The following is a 19,033-nucleotide window of genomic DNA, read 5'->3' on the forward strand; positions in this document are numbered from 1 at the left end:
TATGCCAAAACCAAATAGTGAAATATCACACATAACAATGCTGTAAACCAACTGTAGCAACATGACCAAAATACAAAACCAATTAAAATAAAATAGGAGAAATGTGTAGCATCACTCCAGAAAGCCACAAGACAAAGTCACAATTGTTGTGAAATCACTGCATTTAAAATGATAAAAAAATCAATTCATCAAACAGAAACTGACAAACAATCTATCAGTCCAACTATGCAGTAGATTTGCAGAGCAGTGGCCCCTTGTGCAGTGAGAAATAAAAGCATAGTAGCTAAAAGTCCACACAGTGCCAACAGAGAGCAAAACTAAATAACAAGAAGAGATGGCAGTATCACTAGAGGTTAACATCTCAGCCCACTGCTACTATATTACACAAATACAAATTAAGAATTTGTATTCTAAATTGTAAGGCATATTTACCAAAAGGAATCCATACCAAACAATTTAAATAATTAATTAACAGCTAATATGGCAATTTTATCAAACTAATTACAAACAAGTTTAGATCAGTGTCCCAGTGTACTCTGAAACCAAATAAAGTGAAGTATTACCCATGATGATACTGTAAATTAACTGCAGAAATGACTAAAATTTGAAACAAAATGAAGTTGGAGTGACCTTTTGGTCCCATCTCTTTGGGAGGCCACAAGACTTCAATGGCCATAAAATATATATATTCCATGTGTATTTGCATTTAAACACATACACACTGTGTGTGTTTACATGTGCGCTTGCACATGTGCACACATGCATACATGCGTAGAGCTTAGATAATTCAAAGTTTGAGTGGCATCAAAATTACTTCAAAATATCCAATTTCCCTTCCTCCTCTTGTGCTATGCATGACAAATAAACTTGGCAATTTACCATGGCTTAAATCATGTGCTATATAAATTTCACAAATGTGATTTCCTATTGAAAAATTAGGAAAGCAGTGCTAACCTTTTGTTGTAAACCATTATCTGTTACATTTCAAAAATATTAATTTTTTTTTTTTTTTTTTTAAATGCAAAATAAAAAGAAAAATGTACACCTCCATTCTTCCCCTCCCCTTGTATGAGCAAACATTTGACATGCAAACATTTCTCCCCACCTTGAGTATAGCTATGGGCTATGGTAATTAATCTCTGCTTGTATTGTAGAGTTTCCAAGCTAGTGTTGTTCCACTTTAATATATACTAATCAACCTGGAAAAGATTGCTGCCTCCTCTTCAAGTCATTTCCTTTGTCCACCTTGTGAATTCTCTGACCTTCATATCAAACAAGCTTCTTTGCAACTGTTTTGTCTGTGTGTTGTCACTACAGATCATCTATCTGATGTGGGAACCACTTGATCCTGAAACATAGTAGTCTCATCATTTAAACAAATTACCAATTAACCTTTTGGTAAGGCTATCTGTTTGAAGGTACTGCAATTCCAGGGCAATTTGCAAAGCGTTTTAACTGTTTTTGCATTCATCAAGGTTTAAAGACTTAAAATAGTTCTAGAAATGTCTCATAAAGAGAGAAATATCAACTTTTTTGTATTGATTCTTAAAGACAAAATGTTTGTTTCTTTGTTTGTTATTTGGATTTTAGGAGCATTAGCAACTAAGGCCATATTGCTCCGGGATATGCGGTGGTCATTCCCTGACCTTTCCGCATCCTCCATATTTGGTGGTGATGGGCTCGAACCCCGGTCTAATCAAGAAGCGTGTGCTACGCACTACTGCTCCTTCCTACCTGGCTACAGAGGCGAGACAGAATGTGATCATTGATAAGCGTGTCAGATTGCTTCCTCAGTATTTCTGGATTTTAGAATATTTATTTATTTTTTTTAATGAAACCCCCAAACATGACAGGTATTAGAGCCTATAGTACTTAGTATCGTGCTTGGGTTTGAGGTTGAGAAGATGAGAGAAGATATTTGTTGACATTAGACTTGAACTTCTGTAGACCTTAATTTTCAGTAAAGACATATGAAGGAAGGTTGTTCCAGAAACTGTAGTTGAATGAATAAACGAGGAAGATTAAAAGTTGATTCTGTAAGTTTGAAGTTGGATAGTAAATGGATGTTGGCTGGTGGCAGCACACGTTCGGACTGTTTTGAAAGAGAGAGCGGGAATTATAGAAGCCAATTTAGAAGAACAGTGCCCATGGAAGTATCTGTAGAAAAGGCATGCAGCAGAAACAGTACATCTTTGAGACAGCGAGTGGAGAGACTCTGTTAGAGATGAGTCATTAATTAACCTAATTGCCCTTTTCTGAATGGAATCTAGAAGCCTGAGAGAGGTTTTGGGGGTATCGCCCCAGATGTGGGAACAATATTCCATGGTAGGGCGGATTTTCGATTTGTACATAGTGAACAGCTGTTTGGAAGAAAAGTAGTGCCGAGAGCAAAAGAGAAAACCAAGTTTTTTAGATGCAATACTTGTAATGTGATTGTGCACATTACAAGTATTGCAACGAGTATCACAAGTTGTGCCTAGAGAGATTAGAAGTCATGGTAATCTGTAAAAGAGGTATATCAACTTGCCTAGATATTGGAGTGTTACCAAAGATAAGCATAGCAGCAGAAGAATCTTTTTTGCGAGCTATAAGACAGGACTGAGTTTTAGAAGTAATGAAATCAACTGAGTTGTCTTTGCCACACTGGAGAATTACCTAGAGATTGGCATTTAAGAAATTGGTAGTGGATATTCGAGAAGTTGAAGCTGATTGAGCAGCGTGAGGTTTCTCAAACTGGAAAGTGGAATGCAATGTGCTATCATCAGCAAAACTATGGATAGGATTTCTGGTCAATGGAAGAAGGTCATTAATATGTAAGAGGAAAAGAGTTGGGGGGAAAAAAACCAAACCTTGGTGGACACCAGCATCATTGGAGAGATTAGAAGACAGAGGTTTGGAAGATTTTTATGCCAAACACGATTGAAACCCTTTGAGGTGTCAAGAGCAACTGCTTGTGCTTCACTGAACTTTTCCATTGAATTTGTCCATAAATGGGTAACATAATCCAGAATATCATCAGTGGATCGACACTGACGGAATCCATACTGGCGATCGTTGATCAGACGGAAGGTTTCTAGGTAGTTTAAAAGTTTGTGCTTAATTGATTTCTCCACTACTTTAGAAAGAGTAGAAGTAATTGGATGGGAGGGATTTGTCACCCTTTTTAGGAACTGGCTGGATGTGAGCAAATTTCCAAGCAGAAGGAAAAACACTTTGGAATAAGAAAGTGAAAAAAGGCGGCAAAGAATAAGAGTAAGTTCAGGGGCACAGGTTTTGAGAGAGAACAAGTGGAGAAATACCATCAGGACCTGGAACTTTCTTAGCATCACGATTCGTCAAAATCCTTCTGACATCCTTTTGACGGAAGACCACAGGAGGCATTGAATGGAGCATGTTGGGAATGCTGGGAGGTGTTTTACCAAGATCATTAATACATGAGTCGGAAGAAAAATGGGATGCTAGCAGGTCAGCTTTATCCTTGGTTGAAGCGACAACAGAACCACCTGGTTTTGACAGAGATGGGAGCAGAGATGGGCAAAAGTTGCTTTGGCAAGAGAACAGAATGCTCGGTTACCATTAGGGCAAGAAGCAAGTTTTCTACGCTTAACCTGTTCAAAATCTAGTTTGGACTGATTAATGACTGCTTTACAATTGTTGCAAGCTTTGGTGTAGACAGAAAATGAAACTGAAGAATTGGAAACAAGCCAATTATGATATGCAACATTCTTCTCCTGAACGGCCTTAGCACATTTATTGGAAAACCAAGGTTTAGATAAAGGTCGAGATTTTAAAGTGGAGTGGGAGATAAAGGATTCCATTCCTACAATAATAATTTCATTGACACGATCTGAGAAAACATTGACATCAGAAGTTTTGAAACAATAGTCCAACCAAGGAAAGGAAGAAACGAAATCTTGCAAGTCATCCCATTTTGCATTCTTGTAATGCCAAACAACACGAGGTTGGGAATAGCCATGAGATAATGGCTCCATTGGAGAAGAGACAATCACCAAGTTGTGATCTGAAGTGCCTAAAGGACTACTCACTTCGACCGTGTGCTTAGAAAGGTTGTTTGTGAGAAAAAGATCAAGCGTGTTGGCTGTATGGTTAGGATTGTCCGGTATTCTTGTAGGTAAATGAACAATCAGTGCAAGGTCATTAGTAATTGCAAAATCCTCAGCATCTCCACCAGCTGGGTCAGTGTGACTAGAAAATAGAAGCCAGCTGGAGTTGTGAACATTAAAATCACCAAGGAAAAATTATCACACTGTTAGGAAAGTTGGACTGGAGAAAGTCAAGTTGCAAAGAGAGGAAGTCAAAGAGCTCCAAGTGATTAGTGGAGTTGGGAGAACGTAGAGAACAGATGAATTTGACACAATGAGGTAAAGAGATTTTAAGCCAGAGTAGATCGAAAAGAGGAGATTCCAAATTACAAAGTCTCTGACAGGGAAAATCGGAATGGACATATGCGCAAATACCACCTTTGAGGGAAAGGAATCATATAGCAAATAATTTTGGCAACTGAGATGAGCAGTAGTTGAATTGACCGATAACCCTCAGTGAGCTTCAGGGAGATTCTGTCAGAAAATGTACATGGAGTTTGGCAGACTGCAAGTGGAAATGGACATCGTTTAGATTAGAATTGAGACCACGTATATTTGTGAAATGAACTATGAAGTGTTTGAAAAGAAAAAGTGGAGTGACATGCTGTATGAAGTAATGAAATTTTTGGATATGGCGTAGACATGGTAAGAATATACCCAGATCCTTGACATAACAGGGCCTTGACAATGCCCCCCCCCCACACACACACACTACTCGAACTCCCTCCAATCACTCTCTGGCAGAGTAGAGGTAGCCAGATTGTACACTAGCCGATCCGGAAGCCTCCTAAAGAGTTACCAATAGGTTTGATCTGGTGTACTAACTAGCAGCCGGCCTGCGAACACTGTTTTAGAGCTGTACCCTCGAAATGTAAGGAAGATTGGATCTTGCCATACAGGATCTCGTTGTGTCCATCATAACCTCAAAAGTCATCAGTCATACTGCATGATGATATATTGTTCTGTAAAATATGTCAGATTTTAAAGAATTTGGATTTTACAGTTTACTGTATTGCTCGGCAAATTATGCAAGGAAGCAAGCTTATACATTCAGCCCTACCCATATCATTTATTAATTGTCATCTAATAATATATTTAATGCTTCCTTAAATTTATTCAGTTTATCCACTTCCACAACCAGATGCGATTTTTTTCTAAAAATCAATCTAGGTTTATGTCACCTCATCTTTTTTGTCCAAGAAAGGGTGCCATCATTTAATTTTCTCAATCCATTTAAATCGTAAATACTTCAATGACAGTGTAGGTCATTGAATCCTAAATACTTCAATGTAGGTGACTAATTTTGCAGATGCAGTGTGCAAAACTTGTCTTTTACAAGGGGTGGGTTCAAAAAAAAAAAAATTTATTCATCCAAAAGTGAATTGTGAGAGAAAAATTATTTATTTATTTTTTTTGTTTGATATCTCCAAATCCCTATAGCAGCCACACAAATTTCGATTTCAATCTGACAATTCCATTTTTTTTTTTTTTTTTTTTTTTTCCCCTTTCTTCTTTGCACCACTGAATGAAGCGAAGTATCACAATGGATAAAGTTGAATACAGATCAGTAATTCGGTTATTCTCTCTTCAAAGGGAAATATCCAAAACAGTCTATGAAGAAATGGTCGCTGTTAATGGAGAAGACTGTCCAGGTTACAGTGTTGTTGCTCAATGATATAAACAGTTCAAATGTGGAAGAACCTCAGTTCATGATTAAGTAATCCTAGGATGCCCAGCAACTGCTCTAAGAAGAGAGTGTTGCAAAAATTGCAGAAGAGTGTTTGCAAAAATTGAGGCAATAATCCTGGAAGATTGCCATATTAGCATCAAAGAACTAGCTACAGAACTCCAAATTAGGTAGGGTCTGTGGAAATCATCAACAGATTGCATATATGAGTAAAGTGTCTGCTAGATGGGTTCCCAAGACTTCTGATCCCCTTACCAGAAGAAAGAAAGAAAGGGCTCAATGTGCACATGAAATGTTGTTGATATGCCAGGAAAATCAAGAGGAATTTTTTCCATGGCTGAAACCGATCCATCACTAGGATCCTGAAACTAAACAAATGTCAAAACAATGGAAAGCATGCACAATTACCACTCCCCAAAAAGGCAAAGGTGTAACCAAGGAATTTGGGGAGTACAATGTGTACAGAAAGGATAGACAGGACAGAAAGGGAGGGGGTGTTATGCTGTTAATTAAGAAAAACATAAAATCAAAGGAAGTGCACCCAGTTAATATAGATGAACAGTGCTCTGTTGAGTCAGTTTGGTGTGAGATAAGCACTGCGAAAGGAAAAATAAGAGTAGGAGTGTGTTATAGGCCTAATGACTTGAATGAGTACAATGAACAATTGTACAGAGAAATAGAGTGGGCCAGTAAATCAGAATGTCTTATAATGGGGGATTTTAACTTCCCAAATATTGACTGGAACTTGTGGGTTGGTCACTCACACACTAGTCAGACTTTTGTGGATTTATTGGATGATTGTTTTCTGCAGCAGCATGTTCGAGAGGCAACCAGAGAAAGTAACACTCTTGATCTGGTTATCAGCAGTGATCATTCATGTATTAAGAATTTGCAGATAAAGGAACCACTAGGTGGCAGTGATCACAGTGTGCTGAAGTGGGATTTACTCAAAGAGGTAACTACCTTCAGGGGTAAAGGAAAGGGTTTTTGCTTCCGTAAAGGGGAGTACAGTGGTCTCAGACAGTTTTTAAATTCTGTACAGTGAGATCAACTGACGATGTTACAAACAGTAAATTCTAAGTGGGAAGCATTCAAGGAATTAATCGTGGAAGCTACTAGACTTTATATACCGATTAAGAAATATCGTTCAGGTTTAGGCCTAAATGGTTATCAAATGAACTAATGAGACTCGTGACAGAGAAGAAAAATGCATGGGATGCATATAAATTATCAGGTGACACAGAAGCCTGTGGCAGATATAAGCTAGTCTGTAATCAGGTCACAAAGGAGGTTCGGCAGGCAAAGACGGATTACGAGATATCTTTGGCAAAAGATGCTAAGAAAAACAGCAAGGATTTCTTTACTTATATAAACTCTAAAAGGAAGGGGATGAATATGATTGGTCCACTTGATATTGATGGTTCGACTGTTGATGATCCTGCTCAGATAGCAAACAAACTGAATGAGTATTTTGCATCTACATTCACACGTGAGGAATTATTACAGTTTGAAAATGGAAGAAGGTTATCAAATTGTAGCAGTGTGCTTAATGATTTTGTAATAACTGAGAGCAAAGTGGAGGAGAAATTGTTGAAGTTAAACATAAGAAAGGCACCTGGGGTGGATGGGATCTATCCAGTTATTTTAAAGGAGGTGGCAAAGCAACTAAGCAAACCCTTAGCCATAATTATGAGAGCATCCTTGGACTCAGGGGAGGTTCCCACGGACTGGAGATGTGCAAATGTGTCCCCAATTCACAAAGGTGGATCGAAGGGTGACACGAGTAATTACAGACCAGTTAGTTTAACTTCTGTTCTGGGTAAAATAATGGAGTCACTGGTTAAAGATGCATTGCAGGATCATCTAGACAAGACTGCAGCAATAATTCAAACACAGCATGGGTTTGTTAAGGGAAAGTCTTGTCTGACAAATTTGATTGGTTATTATGATGTGGTCACAAAGGAACTGGATGCAAAAAATAATTTTGATATCATATACTTGGATTTCAGGAAAGCTTTTGACACTGTTACGCATGGAAGACTACTGTACAAATTGGAGCAGAATGGTATTAAGGGTAAGTTGCTACAATGGATAAAAGGATGGTTAAGTGGGAGAAGACAGAGGGTGGTAATCAATGGGTGCTGCTCTTCGTGGGCTAATGTTATTAGTGGAGTCCCACAGGGTTCGGTGTTGGGTCCACTGTTGTTTTGTGTATTTATCAATGATATTGATGAAGGTATATCAGGCTTAATGTCGAAGTTTGCAGATGACACAAAGGTTGGCAGGGTTGTTAATGACAGTAATGGCAGTGTGCTACTGCAACAGGATCTAGATAATTTGGGCAGATGGGCTAAGAAGTGGCAACTGAAGTTCAACCTTGACAAATGCAAAGTACTGCATATGGGTAGAAGTAACCCCAGAGAAACGTACCAACTGTGTGGTACTACACTTAAGGTGGTAGAAAATGAAAAAGACCTGGGAGTAATTGTGCAGTCAGATATGAAGTTTTCTGAGCAGTGCAGACAGGCTGCTAGGGCGGGTCATGGGGTTTTGTCAATGATATATAGGAATTTTGCTAGCAGGGAAAAGGAGGTGATTGTCCCTCTGTATAAGGCAATGGTCAGGCCACGCCTTGAGTACTGCGTACAGGTCTGGAGGCCTCATTTTAGGAAGGATGTAGATTTGCTTGAGCGTGTACAGAGAAGAGCAACACGATTGGTGAGGGGAATGAAGGGATTCTCTTACCAAGAGAGGCTTAAGTTCTGCAAATTGCAGTGGCTGGAGACTAGGCACCTGCGCGGTGATCTGATTGAGGTCTATAAGGCCTTGAATGGGTTGAGCACGCTGAATTCTGATGGGATCCTTCCACTTGTTCAGATTACGAACCTAAGGGGGCATAAATTCAAATTAAGAAAGGACAGATGTAGAATAGATGTGCGGAAATATGCCTTTAGCCAGCGGGTGGTTAATTGCTGGAACAAACTTCCATCTGTCGTTGTGGAAGTTGATAGGTTAAATAAATTTAAGGAGGAACTGGACAGGCATTTGGAGGGAATGGTGTGATTTTTTTTTTTTTGGCTGATGCTGCATAAGCTCCTACACTTGCTTTCTTGCATCATGTGCCACTTCTACTACTACTACAAGTGCTGGCAAGGTGATGCTGTCAATTTTTTGGGATCAGCATGGTGTAATACCAACAGACTACCTTCAAAAGGGCAGTACTGTGACAGTGAAGTATTATTCTGACCTCTCATAAAGCGACAAGCTGCTATAATATTAAAAAAAAAAAAAAAAAAAAAAAAAATGGAGGAAGCTGTCATAGAGTGTGTGCCTGCTCCACGACAATGTCCCTGCACATTCCTCGCATGCTGTGGTGAGATATACCCACACATTTTGGTTTGAAATATTGCCGCATCCTACTTATTCCCCTGACCTTGCACCCTTGGATTTTTTCCTCTTTCCTGCCCTGAAGTCCTTTCTTCATGGAAAACACTTTGTTGCTGACATGTCACGATTTGAAGGGCTTCTACAAAACTGGCCTGCAGAAGTTCTCCACTACTTTGTGTGTAGTGCCACCCAAATGGTATATTATTCTACTACATTATTTTCCCTGGAACAGAAGTCAAGTTTATAAATCTGTAATTATTCATTTAACCTTTTACCTTCCTTCCCACTTTGTGATTGGGGGGAGAGAGACATTTGCATATCTCCAGTCTACTCTGGAAATGACAACAACATACACAAACATGGAATAGGGATCCTAGTCACCAAGGATGTTTCCAAAAGCATCTTCAACTTTGTACCACATTCCGAGCGAATAATGTTACTCCAGCTGAAGGGACAACCTTTAAAATGTCAACATAATTCACGTATGTGCTCCCGACTTCTGATAAGGAAGATGTGAAAATTAAATGTTTTTATACAGAGCTGAAAGAAGTAGTCAAACTAACAAAGAAACAAGACCTACATATTGTTATGGGAGATCTGAATGCCAAGGTTGGAAAAGGCAGTTCTGGTGAAACTGTAGAAGAATTTGGTCTTGGAGCAAGGGAAGATTGAGAGGATCAGCTGATGCAGTTTTGCCAAGAGGAAAACTTGATCATTGCTAACACCTGGTTTCAACTCCCCAAGAGAAGGCTCTATACATGGAAGTTGCCCCTAGACAGAACACAAAACATGCTCAGAAACAAAATTAACTATATCATGATTAATCAGCATTTCCAGAGCAGTATTGAAAGCACCAAGACATATCCCAGTGCAGATATTGATTTTTAATATAGTCCAGTCATAACTGAAATTAAAGGCTACTAGGAGAAAGCAACCGATGAAGAAAGTTGACTTAGAGAAGTTAAAAAATCCAGAAATGTAATATCATGCCTTAACAAAAGAATACAACACATCCATAGGCAGGAGGAGAGTAGAGTGGAAGATCTTTGGAAGAGTTTTAAATCTGTTCTGACTAAAACGAGCTCAGAAGTTCTAGGTTATGAAAAATGCCTGAAGAAGGAGGACTGGATGGCAGATGAAATTTTGACATTTGTGGAGAAGTGCAGAGCATCTAAGAACTGCAGTGCACTAAGGTACAAGGAGGTGAATAGACTGGTTAAAAGAACAAAATTAAAGGAGCTAAAGAGAGCTGGATCAGAAAAATGCAGAGAAATAGAAGCACTGCAAGAAAAGTGTGTAATTTCAATCTTCACAAAAAGATTAAAGAGATTGCAGGAATTAATAGAATGAAACAACCAACTTCAATCTGAAATGACAAAGGTGAGATTATCGTGGAAGAATCAGAAAAATTGGACATGTGGACTAAATACATAAACGACCTTTTTCACCAACAGTGAACGTGGGTTAGATGACAACAATGCAGTGGTAGGGCCATTCATCCTAAGATACGAGGTGAAGAAGGGAAAAGCCAAAGGACCTGATGAAATCACAGCACAAATAGTCAAGTTGCTCAACTACAAAAGCACTGACATTCTTGTTGAATTATTTAACAGAATTCACAACATGAATAACATCCCCTTGAGACTGGCTGACATCAGTGTTCATCATTCTTCTCAAAAACCTAAACACCAGGACTTGTGGAGACTTCAGCTAATCAGCTTGATGAGCTAAGGCCTCATTTTGAAGACTTGGCTCATCCAGTCCTCATTTTGAAGTACTGCTTTGTGCCCAGGTCATGATGCAAAGTTGCAGATAACAACAGATCGATATGCATCTTTGTTTTATTGAGTCCAACACACTAAGCTCATGAGATTCATGGAGTCCGGCCTTGATGAAGAAAATGACATCTGAATAATCAGAAACCTCTACTGGAACCAAACAGCATCTGTTGTAGTTGATGGCAGAAAAACAGAAAGCATCAACGCTGAATGTGGAGTGAGGCAAGGATGTGTAGTCTTCCCCCCTCTTGTTTAACGCTTACTCAGATGTCATCTTCAAGAAAGCATTAGAGGAAGAAATGAAGGAATCTCTGTCAATAATAGAGTGATTACAACCTTTGCTATGCTGATGAACTGTACTTTGTACAACTAATATACATTACTTACAGATACTCCTCAATTGTGTGATTGAGGAAAGTGAAAGAATGGGCCTCAGGATTAATATCAACAAGACTAAGCTCATGGTACTTAATGGGGCAATGCCAACACCACCACCTCTCATGTTAAAAGGAAGGCTGATAGAGAGAGTTGACAAATTCAAACATTTAGGCTGTTGGATCAATGACAGAAATGAACCAAATATGGAAATAAAAGCAAGGATTGAAATGGCTAGGCAGTATTTCCTTAAAATGAGATCTGCAGTGGGAACCCTAGATCTCCACCTTAGAAGCCCCATAATGAGTTTTTACGTTTGGTCAGTTTTGTTGTATGGTGCCAAGATATGGACACTGAAAACTAACTCCTCCAAGAAACTAGAAGCATTTGAAATGTGGACATACAGAAGAATGTTAATGATACCATGGACAGCAAGGGTAGCCGATGAGCATGTCCTGCAGAGAATTGGAAAAACCTGTGAATTGCTGAAGAACGTAAAGTGAAAAAAGAAAAAGAAAGGCGCGTCTTTGACACCTGATGCGGAACAACAAATATGCAATTCTGTGGTGAATTATTGAGGGGAGAATGGGGAGAAGATGTATATCATGGCTAGATAACATCAAGAATTGGATGGGCCTGAACACCTATGGGACTGATAACAGCTGTTCGGAGATACCAGAGACCATGACACAGTTGCTGTGTAGTTGCTGACCTCCATTAGGAGATGGCATGTGTTTCAAAAATTTTTCTTCCATCTCCTTGTCAGTTAGCACAAAATCATTTAATTCCTATTTATATTAACTCCAGGGGGCTCACATCTGGTGAGTATGAGCCTGGCACACCCAGGGTCCTGAGCTGGATATCATCATTCTTCTCTTTCTTGGTGATTCCCTTCTACTTCTCTCTCTCTCTCTCTCACAGAGTAACTTGGAAATTTTTTTTGGCGTCTCTTGCCATGACTGCACTAGCTGCTACATCGGGGAAACTGGGAGGAGACGCGGCAAATGTCTTTCAGAGCATGAAAGAGCTATCCACTTAGCAGACATAGAACACTTGGCCATTGCCGAACACTTCTGGTCAACCCACCACGATGTCGTGATTGTAGATACGTGCCTGGTTGGAATCGTTGAACATTACATGCTCTACTACCTCAGTCAACAGAAGCAGTGGATGTCATGTCCACTCTATTATTGAAACAACCATTTTGATGAATGACAGATGTTGGAAATGTTCACATAAGGTGCAACCGCAGGCTTCAACATCAAACAATTAACTATTGCATCACGTAGTTTCATATACATGACTGGCAGTACACAGCCCCATGTTCCACTCTTAACTGTTAGTTTGACTGATGAAGGTTACCATAATAACCGAAAGCTTTTGTATGTATTTAATATATGTGTTTTACTATTAGTATTAAACTTGTTATTTATTCTGTCTTCTGTTTCACTCTGTGTCACACAATAATAATATGAATGTAATAATAAATTAGATTCATGCATGATAAATGCTGACAAACTGAATAAAATATTTATTCAGTTTGTCAGCAGTCTGAACAAGATCATCATTAATGGGTCAATATGGTTAATTCCTTTCCTCTTAATGTTAATATACCAAAAATTTCTTTTTACTTCTTGCATTCTCACCCAGAATTCTCACAATCTGCCTTGCCTTGCTTACTCCCCCCCCCCCACCAAAGACTTGATTGCATACTGTAGATTGTGTCCCCTAGTAATTTTTGAGCATCCCATGCATTTTGTCTCTCTGCCACTAGTCTCATAAGTTCATCTGATAGTCATTTAAGTCTTAACCTTGAACAGTATCTCTTAGTTGGTATAAATCAATGATTAATTCCATAAATGTTTCCCATTTAGAATTTGTAGTTGTGACATTAATTCAAAATTAATCATTCAAAAGAATATAAAAACTGCCTTAGACCATTGTAGTCACTTTTACAAAAGCAAAATCTTTTCCCTTAATTTTTGACAGTATTTATCTGTAGTATCTATCCACATTTATCAGTATTCATCCACATCGATATAGGTTATGATTACTGCCACCTAGTGGTTGCTTTAACTGGAGATGCTTAAGGGCATGAAGTGCCACTTAGGATAATCAGATCAAGAATATTGCTTTCTCTTGTTGCCTCTCCAATATGCTTCTTGCATAGAAAGCAATCATCTAATAAATGCAGAAATTTTCTGTGTTGGAGTGACTAATCTCTGAAAGTTCCAATCATTATCTTGAAGTTTAAAACTCTGCAATATAAGACATTCTAATGTGCTCCTCACTCATCACATTCATTTGGTCTGTGCTCTTATTTTTGTTTCTCCCAGTGTTTATGTCCTACAAAACTGACTCAGCATTGCATGGGCAACCTACATCAAGTGGGTGCACTGCCTTAAATTCTATTTATTGGTAATGCACTTGTTATGGTAGGTCTAAAAACTGGTGTAGGAAGTATAACAGGAGATTGAGGACATTATAGTAATAGGTTGTTCTTGGCATAGTATAATTTGTGTATAAAAAAAGAGCTGCATGCCTCCCTTTGAAAGTGGATGAATAGTTGGTGTACATTTATTGTTACTACTAGAAGTGTTGAAAGGAAAGAAAGAATTAAACAATTTTAACTGATACATGGCAATGAAATAAAAATTATCTTGAAGCATGTGTGTTTTCATGATGGCTATCTTTGGTTAAATGTGTAACTAGATTGGTAGAACTGTGGCAACTTTTGACAAGTCTGTTTAAAGAATTGGTTAGAAAAACCATAAGATCACTTTTCAGAGTTACCAAATGAATAGTGAGTGGCAGTGACCAATGTTCAAATCATCCACTAAGTATCCTTGTTCATGCAGAAAGTCTGTTTATATTCCTCTCTTCTGGTTTGAAGAAAGCAGTTTGCTTGTTTCTTTTAAATGTTATGCCATTGTTTTAAAATCTGAATATAGGTCTTCAATTTAATATATCTCACCTTCATGTACTCAGCTCATTAATCCCTAGATGTGCTGCTGATGTTTTGTGCAAATGTATTATACGAATGGTTTTTAAATCTTTTACTTTTGATTTAGAAGTTGATTACCTTAGCAGATTTAGTATAGCCATTTCTTCTTCCAAGTTTACGGAGAGTGTAAAACAAGAGGAGGAGGAGGAGACTCCATTCTTTTGTTCAGTGAGGAAGTATTTTATCATTGCATGTAACTACCTAGTACACTATTTCCCATTGAAAAATGTTCTTATAAATATTTTTTCAAATTTGCAATTTTTTAAACAAGTTTCCAGTATTTCTTGGTGTTAAAGATTAAAAAAGATGAAGTAAGCAATGTTTTGCAGTATCAGCTCTGTCAGTTTCAGAACTGATACTGTAAAAATCTATAAGTCACTGTTATAAAAGAAGAAAGAATTGATATGTACTTTGTGATCTTTGGTTGGGTAACTGACAAATGGCAACTGACTATAAAAGCTGGGATCTTTATTGTTTTTGACAACCATGATGCATGCACCCCTTAAAAGTGATTTTCCATGTGTTTTACAATTGCTGAAGAATTTTTTTCTATTGTACTTTCCTTTTCAGTGCAGTAGAAACAAAAATCATCTCTTGTGTGCAAACATAAATAGCATAAAGGTTATGTTTGCTCACAAGAGGGTGCAAATGTAATTTTGTCCCATACCACTGTCGTGAGCTGATCTTGTATCTTCTCCCCCACCCCCAAATCCCAGACTAACAGTTTGCCTGAACCCTTAATGCATCCTCAATTTCATTAGCAAAACTTTTGACCCTCTGTTTAAGTGAATACCAACTTTATAAAATAAATTCTGTTTATCAACTAAGTCCAGCCCTGCTAAGAAGAAATTTCTCCCCATGTGCTTGCAGAGTCCCTCAAGCCTAGAGTTAATCCACAGGAACTTTTATCGTAAAATTCTTCCTGTCATGTCTGGGTAGAATTGCAGACACAAGAACATTTTGTCTTATCTCGTAATGCTTTTTCAGTGTGACCTTATATTTCATAAGCCGTTCATCATTTGTAAGTTTTAAATTATAATTTCCACATGTATTATAATACATTCACTACTCCCATATAATCTGATAAATTGTTTGTTATATTTTCAATTTTTGCTCCTGGTAGACATATTCTGACCCTATGCCATCTGTCTTTTTTACGAAATATATTCCCTGTTTTCCTGATGGTTGAGTCCCAATTAAAACTCTCTGCTGTGGAACCAATACATTCTGCACCAGTTAATCCATTTCTAGGGCTGAATTCAGGAGCATGTTGCCCGGCATAGAATCGACTACTTGAGTCACTGACAAGTCTGTAGACTGAATTTGTTCTAGGCCCTCAATACTCAATCATACCTGATATATTGATTTTTGAATTTAATTTGATACACTTTTGGTATCTTGTGCAAAGAAATTGCTTTTCATCAGCTAGCAAAAGTTTGGCATGCATGTGACATTGAGTTCAAGGAAAAGGCTGTAATTCATGGGAGAATTGCCGCTGGCAATTCTGCCATTAGTTACAACATTGTTAGACTCAATGGGATTCACTTTTCTTGATGAATCCATAATTTAAGCTTATCTTACTATGAATTCATAAACTGTTTATTTATTGCACTTTAGAACACTTCAGTTGAATATTACAGTTTTTTAAACTACTATTTACTAGTGTCTGCTACAAATTTCCCACCAAAATACTGATATCAAAGATTATCTTGATAAGCTGTAGCTTTCTAAATCCTTAACTAAATACAAAAATAAAGTAACCATTGTGACTAGGGCAATTAACTCTAATTTTAGTATCCAATTAAGTAAAAAAAAAAAAAAAAAAAAAAAAAACCTCTGAATTATTTCCAAAACTAGCCTGTCATGAACAGCTTCTGAAATTCTGATATAGTCTTGTTTCTGGAACCCAGAGAATGAGGACTTAATATGTTATCAGCAGAATACAGTGGATGCTGATTATCCCATTTGGTATAATATAACATCTGAAAAATTTGTTTCCAGAAAAGAAGGTAATGCTGCATCAGATGAGAACAGATCACCTGAAAAATTCTGTCTGCTGGCAAAAGATTTAACACCAGGAAAGAAAAGGAAAAAAAAAAAAAAAAAAATCCACTTCACCTAGTAGGTTCTCCAGTTTTAGTTTGTAATCTTGATATCTTGTTTCATTCAATAATGGAGAACAAATATCTTCTGAAACATAATGAAGAGAGTAGATTCAATTAGCATAGTAAGTCTCAAATGAACAGTTTAGATGGAATGTGGAGTTTGTTTTTTTGTTTTTTTTTTTTTTTTATTTGGAAAATTGAATTTAGGAAAGAATAATTTTATAATCTCAATTTCACTCACATATACTGTTTCTTATCTATTACTTATTTTCTTTTAATCATACATGCATGTTATCCATTTAGCATTATTGAAGCTTAAAATATCCAAATAGGTTCAAAGGGAAACGAGTGTATCCAAGTGTCCCCAATCAACCTAGTGAAGCTTCAGCTCATTTCATGTTTGAGTTAGCAAAAACTGTGTTGACTAAAGCTGGAGGAAACAGCAGCACTGCAGTGCTATTTACTCAACCCTCTGCCAGCCAAAATCATCGGGGTCCTCACCGAGCCCTACATATGTGTGCCTTTCAAATTGGCTTATATGCCTTGGGTCTTCACAATGCTGTTTCTCCAAATTGGCTCTCCCGCACATACTCCTCTCAAGTCTCTTGGATTACAGGTACCTGATTTCCTCTCTTCCCTATTCTAAAAAGAAAATCATTTGTGGAAACAGATCAAACTGTTTCTACAAATGATTATATCCATAATCATAATACATGTGATCTTGTCTTTAATTATTAAAAGTTCAACATTTTTGATTTGAGTCTTTTTAGTGAGAATAATACAAAATTTTGATAAAATAACAAAATTATCAAATGTAAATTTTCAGATAATTTTTTTATGTACTCAGTGTATTGCTTATTAAAATCTTAGCAGTGTCAGGATTATCAACCTGATGCCTGTGCTCTTTGAATACCCTAATGATACACTTCTATAATATTTGAAATGTAAAATTGTTAGTTTTAATTTCGCCTTTTTTTTTGTTGTTGTTGTTGTTATTAAAATCTTTAAGCATTATTGAAGCTTAAAATATCCAAATAGGTTCAAAGGGAAATGAGTGTATCCAAGTGTCCCCAATCAACCTAGTGAAGCTTCAGCTCATTTCATGTTTGAGTTAGCAAAAACTGTGTTGACTAAAGCTGGAGGAAACAGCAGCACTGCAGTGCTATTTACTCAACATTTTTTTATTGTTTTATTGTTTATTGTTTCATTAAGAAATCTAGGAAACAAGATTTCATAAATACAATGGGAAACATGCACCAGGTTCTGAGACTTTTCAGAATGTTCATCAGAATCCATCCTTATGTGAAAGGTTCCTGTGTTTGCTAATGTATTTTATAGAACTTTTATTTTTAAGAATATGTAAACATTGTGTAAGTGTTATACGAGAAATTTCATTTTCTTGCCATTGGCAGTGGTGGTGTTGGATAACTTCAACCTCTACACCACTGTCTTCCTTTTTTTTTTTTTTTTTCGACAGTTATTCCTTATCTCCGCAAAAATATACTTGATGCTCTTTTGATATTCTAGAAAACATCTTAAAAAAGATTGGAGATCCATGATAGTGCTTATTGGCTTTTTTTAGACTCTAGCATACATGAATTTTATTATTGTAATAAGCTTTTAATGTAACTCTTGTAATTTGATCATTAAAAACCTTTGCTTACTACAGCATGATGGTCAGGTCCACTTTGAAAATAACAGGGTTAAAGAGAATGCAGTACAAACCTAAATTTATAGAATTATTTTTAATTATTTACAATTTAGTTCAAATTTCATTTTAAAAGTTTCTAATATAAATTAGCTTGATTTAATTTAAAAATTTCCCAAAGAAATTTAGAAAACATTAATACATTAACCAAGGTGTTTAAACTTTTTAAATGAGCAATCCAATCAGTTTAATTCCTAAGAATAGCAAAAATTACATTGGACATTCTATAGAACATCTATCCATAGATAAAAATATAAAACTTTTTTTTAACATAGTATAAAATTACAATAAAGTAAAATTCACTGCAAATATTTAGATTGTTATATATAAAATGATATAACATACTGGATGATCCATAAGTAATGAAACTGCTTTGAATAACTGATGATGTAAATATGTATAAGTTATTCGAAAAATTGTTTATAATTATTTTTATTTATTTTTTTTTTTTTTTTCATGTGTTAAAATAATTTTAACACGGGAAAAGTACCTTGATCCTTGCAATGAAGGAGAGAATTGAAATTTGTAAAGTAGCATGCAAAATATGAAAATACTGCAAGAAGTATGCTAGTTCAAGAAGTTTTTTGAGCATAAACCACCTACAACAAAGACCATAAAACAAATTGTGAAGAAGTTTGATGACATGGGAATAGTGTACAATGTACCAAAACCTACTAGATTGCACACTGTTCCCAATGATAGATTGCATCTCTAAGCCTCCGTAGCCAGGTGGGCAGGAGCAGCAGTGCATAGCACACGCTTCTTGATTAGACCAGGGTTCGAGCCAGTGACCACCAAATACAGAGGATGCGGAAAGGTCAGGGAATGATCACCGCATATCTCCGGAGCAATATGGCCTTAGTTGCTAATGCTCATAAAAACCAAA

The 19,033-nt window shown here is 37.0% G+C and overlaps 1 protein-coding gene across 3 annotated transcripts in view; it reads left to right on the top strand.

Moving 5' to 3' along the window:
- The window catches only part of Dora (zinc finger SWIM domain-containing dorado), a 729,579-nt gene that overhangs the window by 577,746 nt on the left and 132,800 nt on the right, over nucleotides 1-19,033 (top strand). For all 3 annotated transcript variants that reach the window (XM_090389614.1, XM_090389612.1, XM_090389613.1), the window contains exon 19: nucleotides 16,772-17,055. In XM_090389614.1, coding sequence (XP_090245740.1) covers nucleotides 16,772-17,055 — 284 coding nt within the window. The remainder of the gene's footprint in view (nucleotides 1-16,771; nucleotides 17,056-19,033) is intronic.

This window comes from Mastigoproctus giganteus, chromosome 2 (assembly GCF_048544385.1).
Source record: "Mastigoproctus giganteus isolate SK-2022 chromosome 2, ASM4854438v1, whole genome shotgun sequence".
NCBI lineage: Eukaryota > Metazoa > Arthropoda > Arachnida > Uropygi > Thelyphonidae > Mastigoproctus > Mastigoproctus giganteus.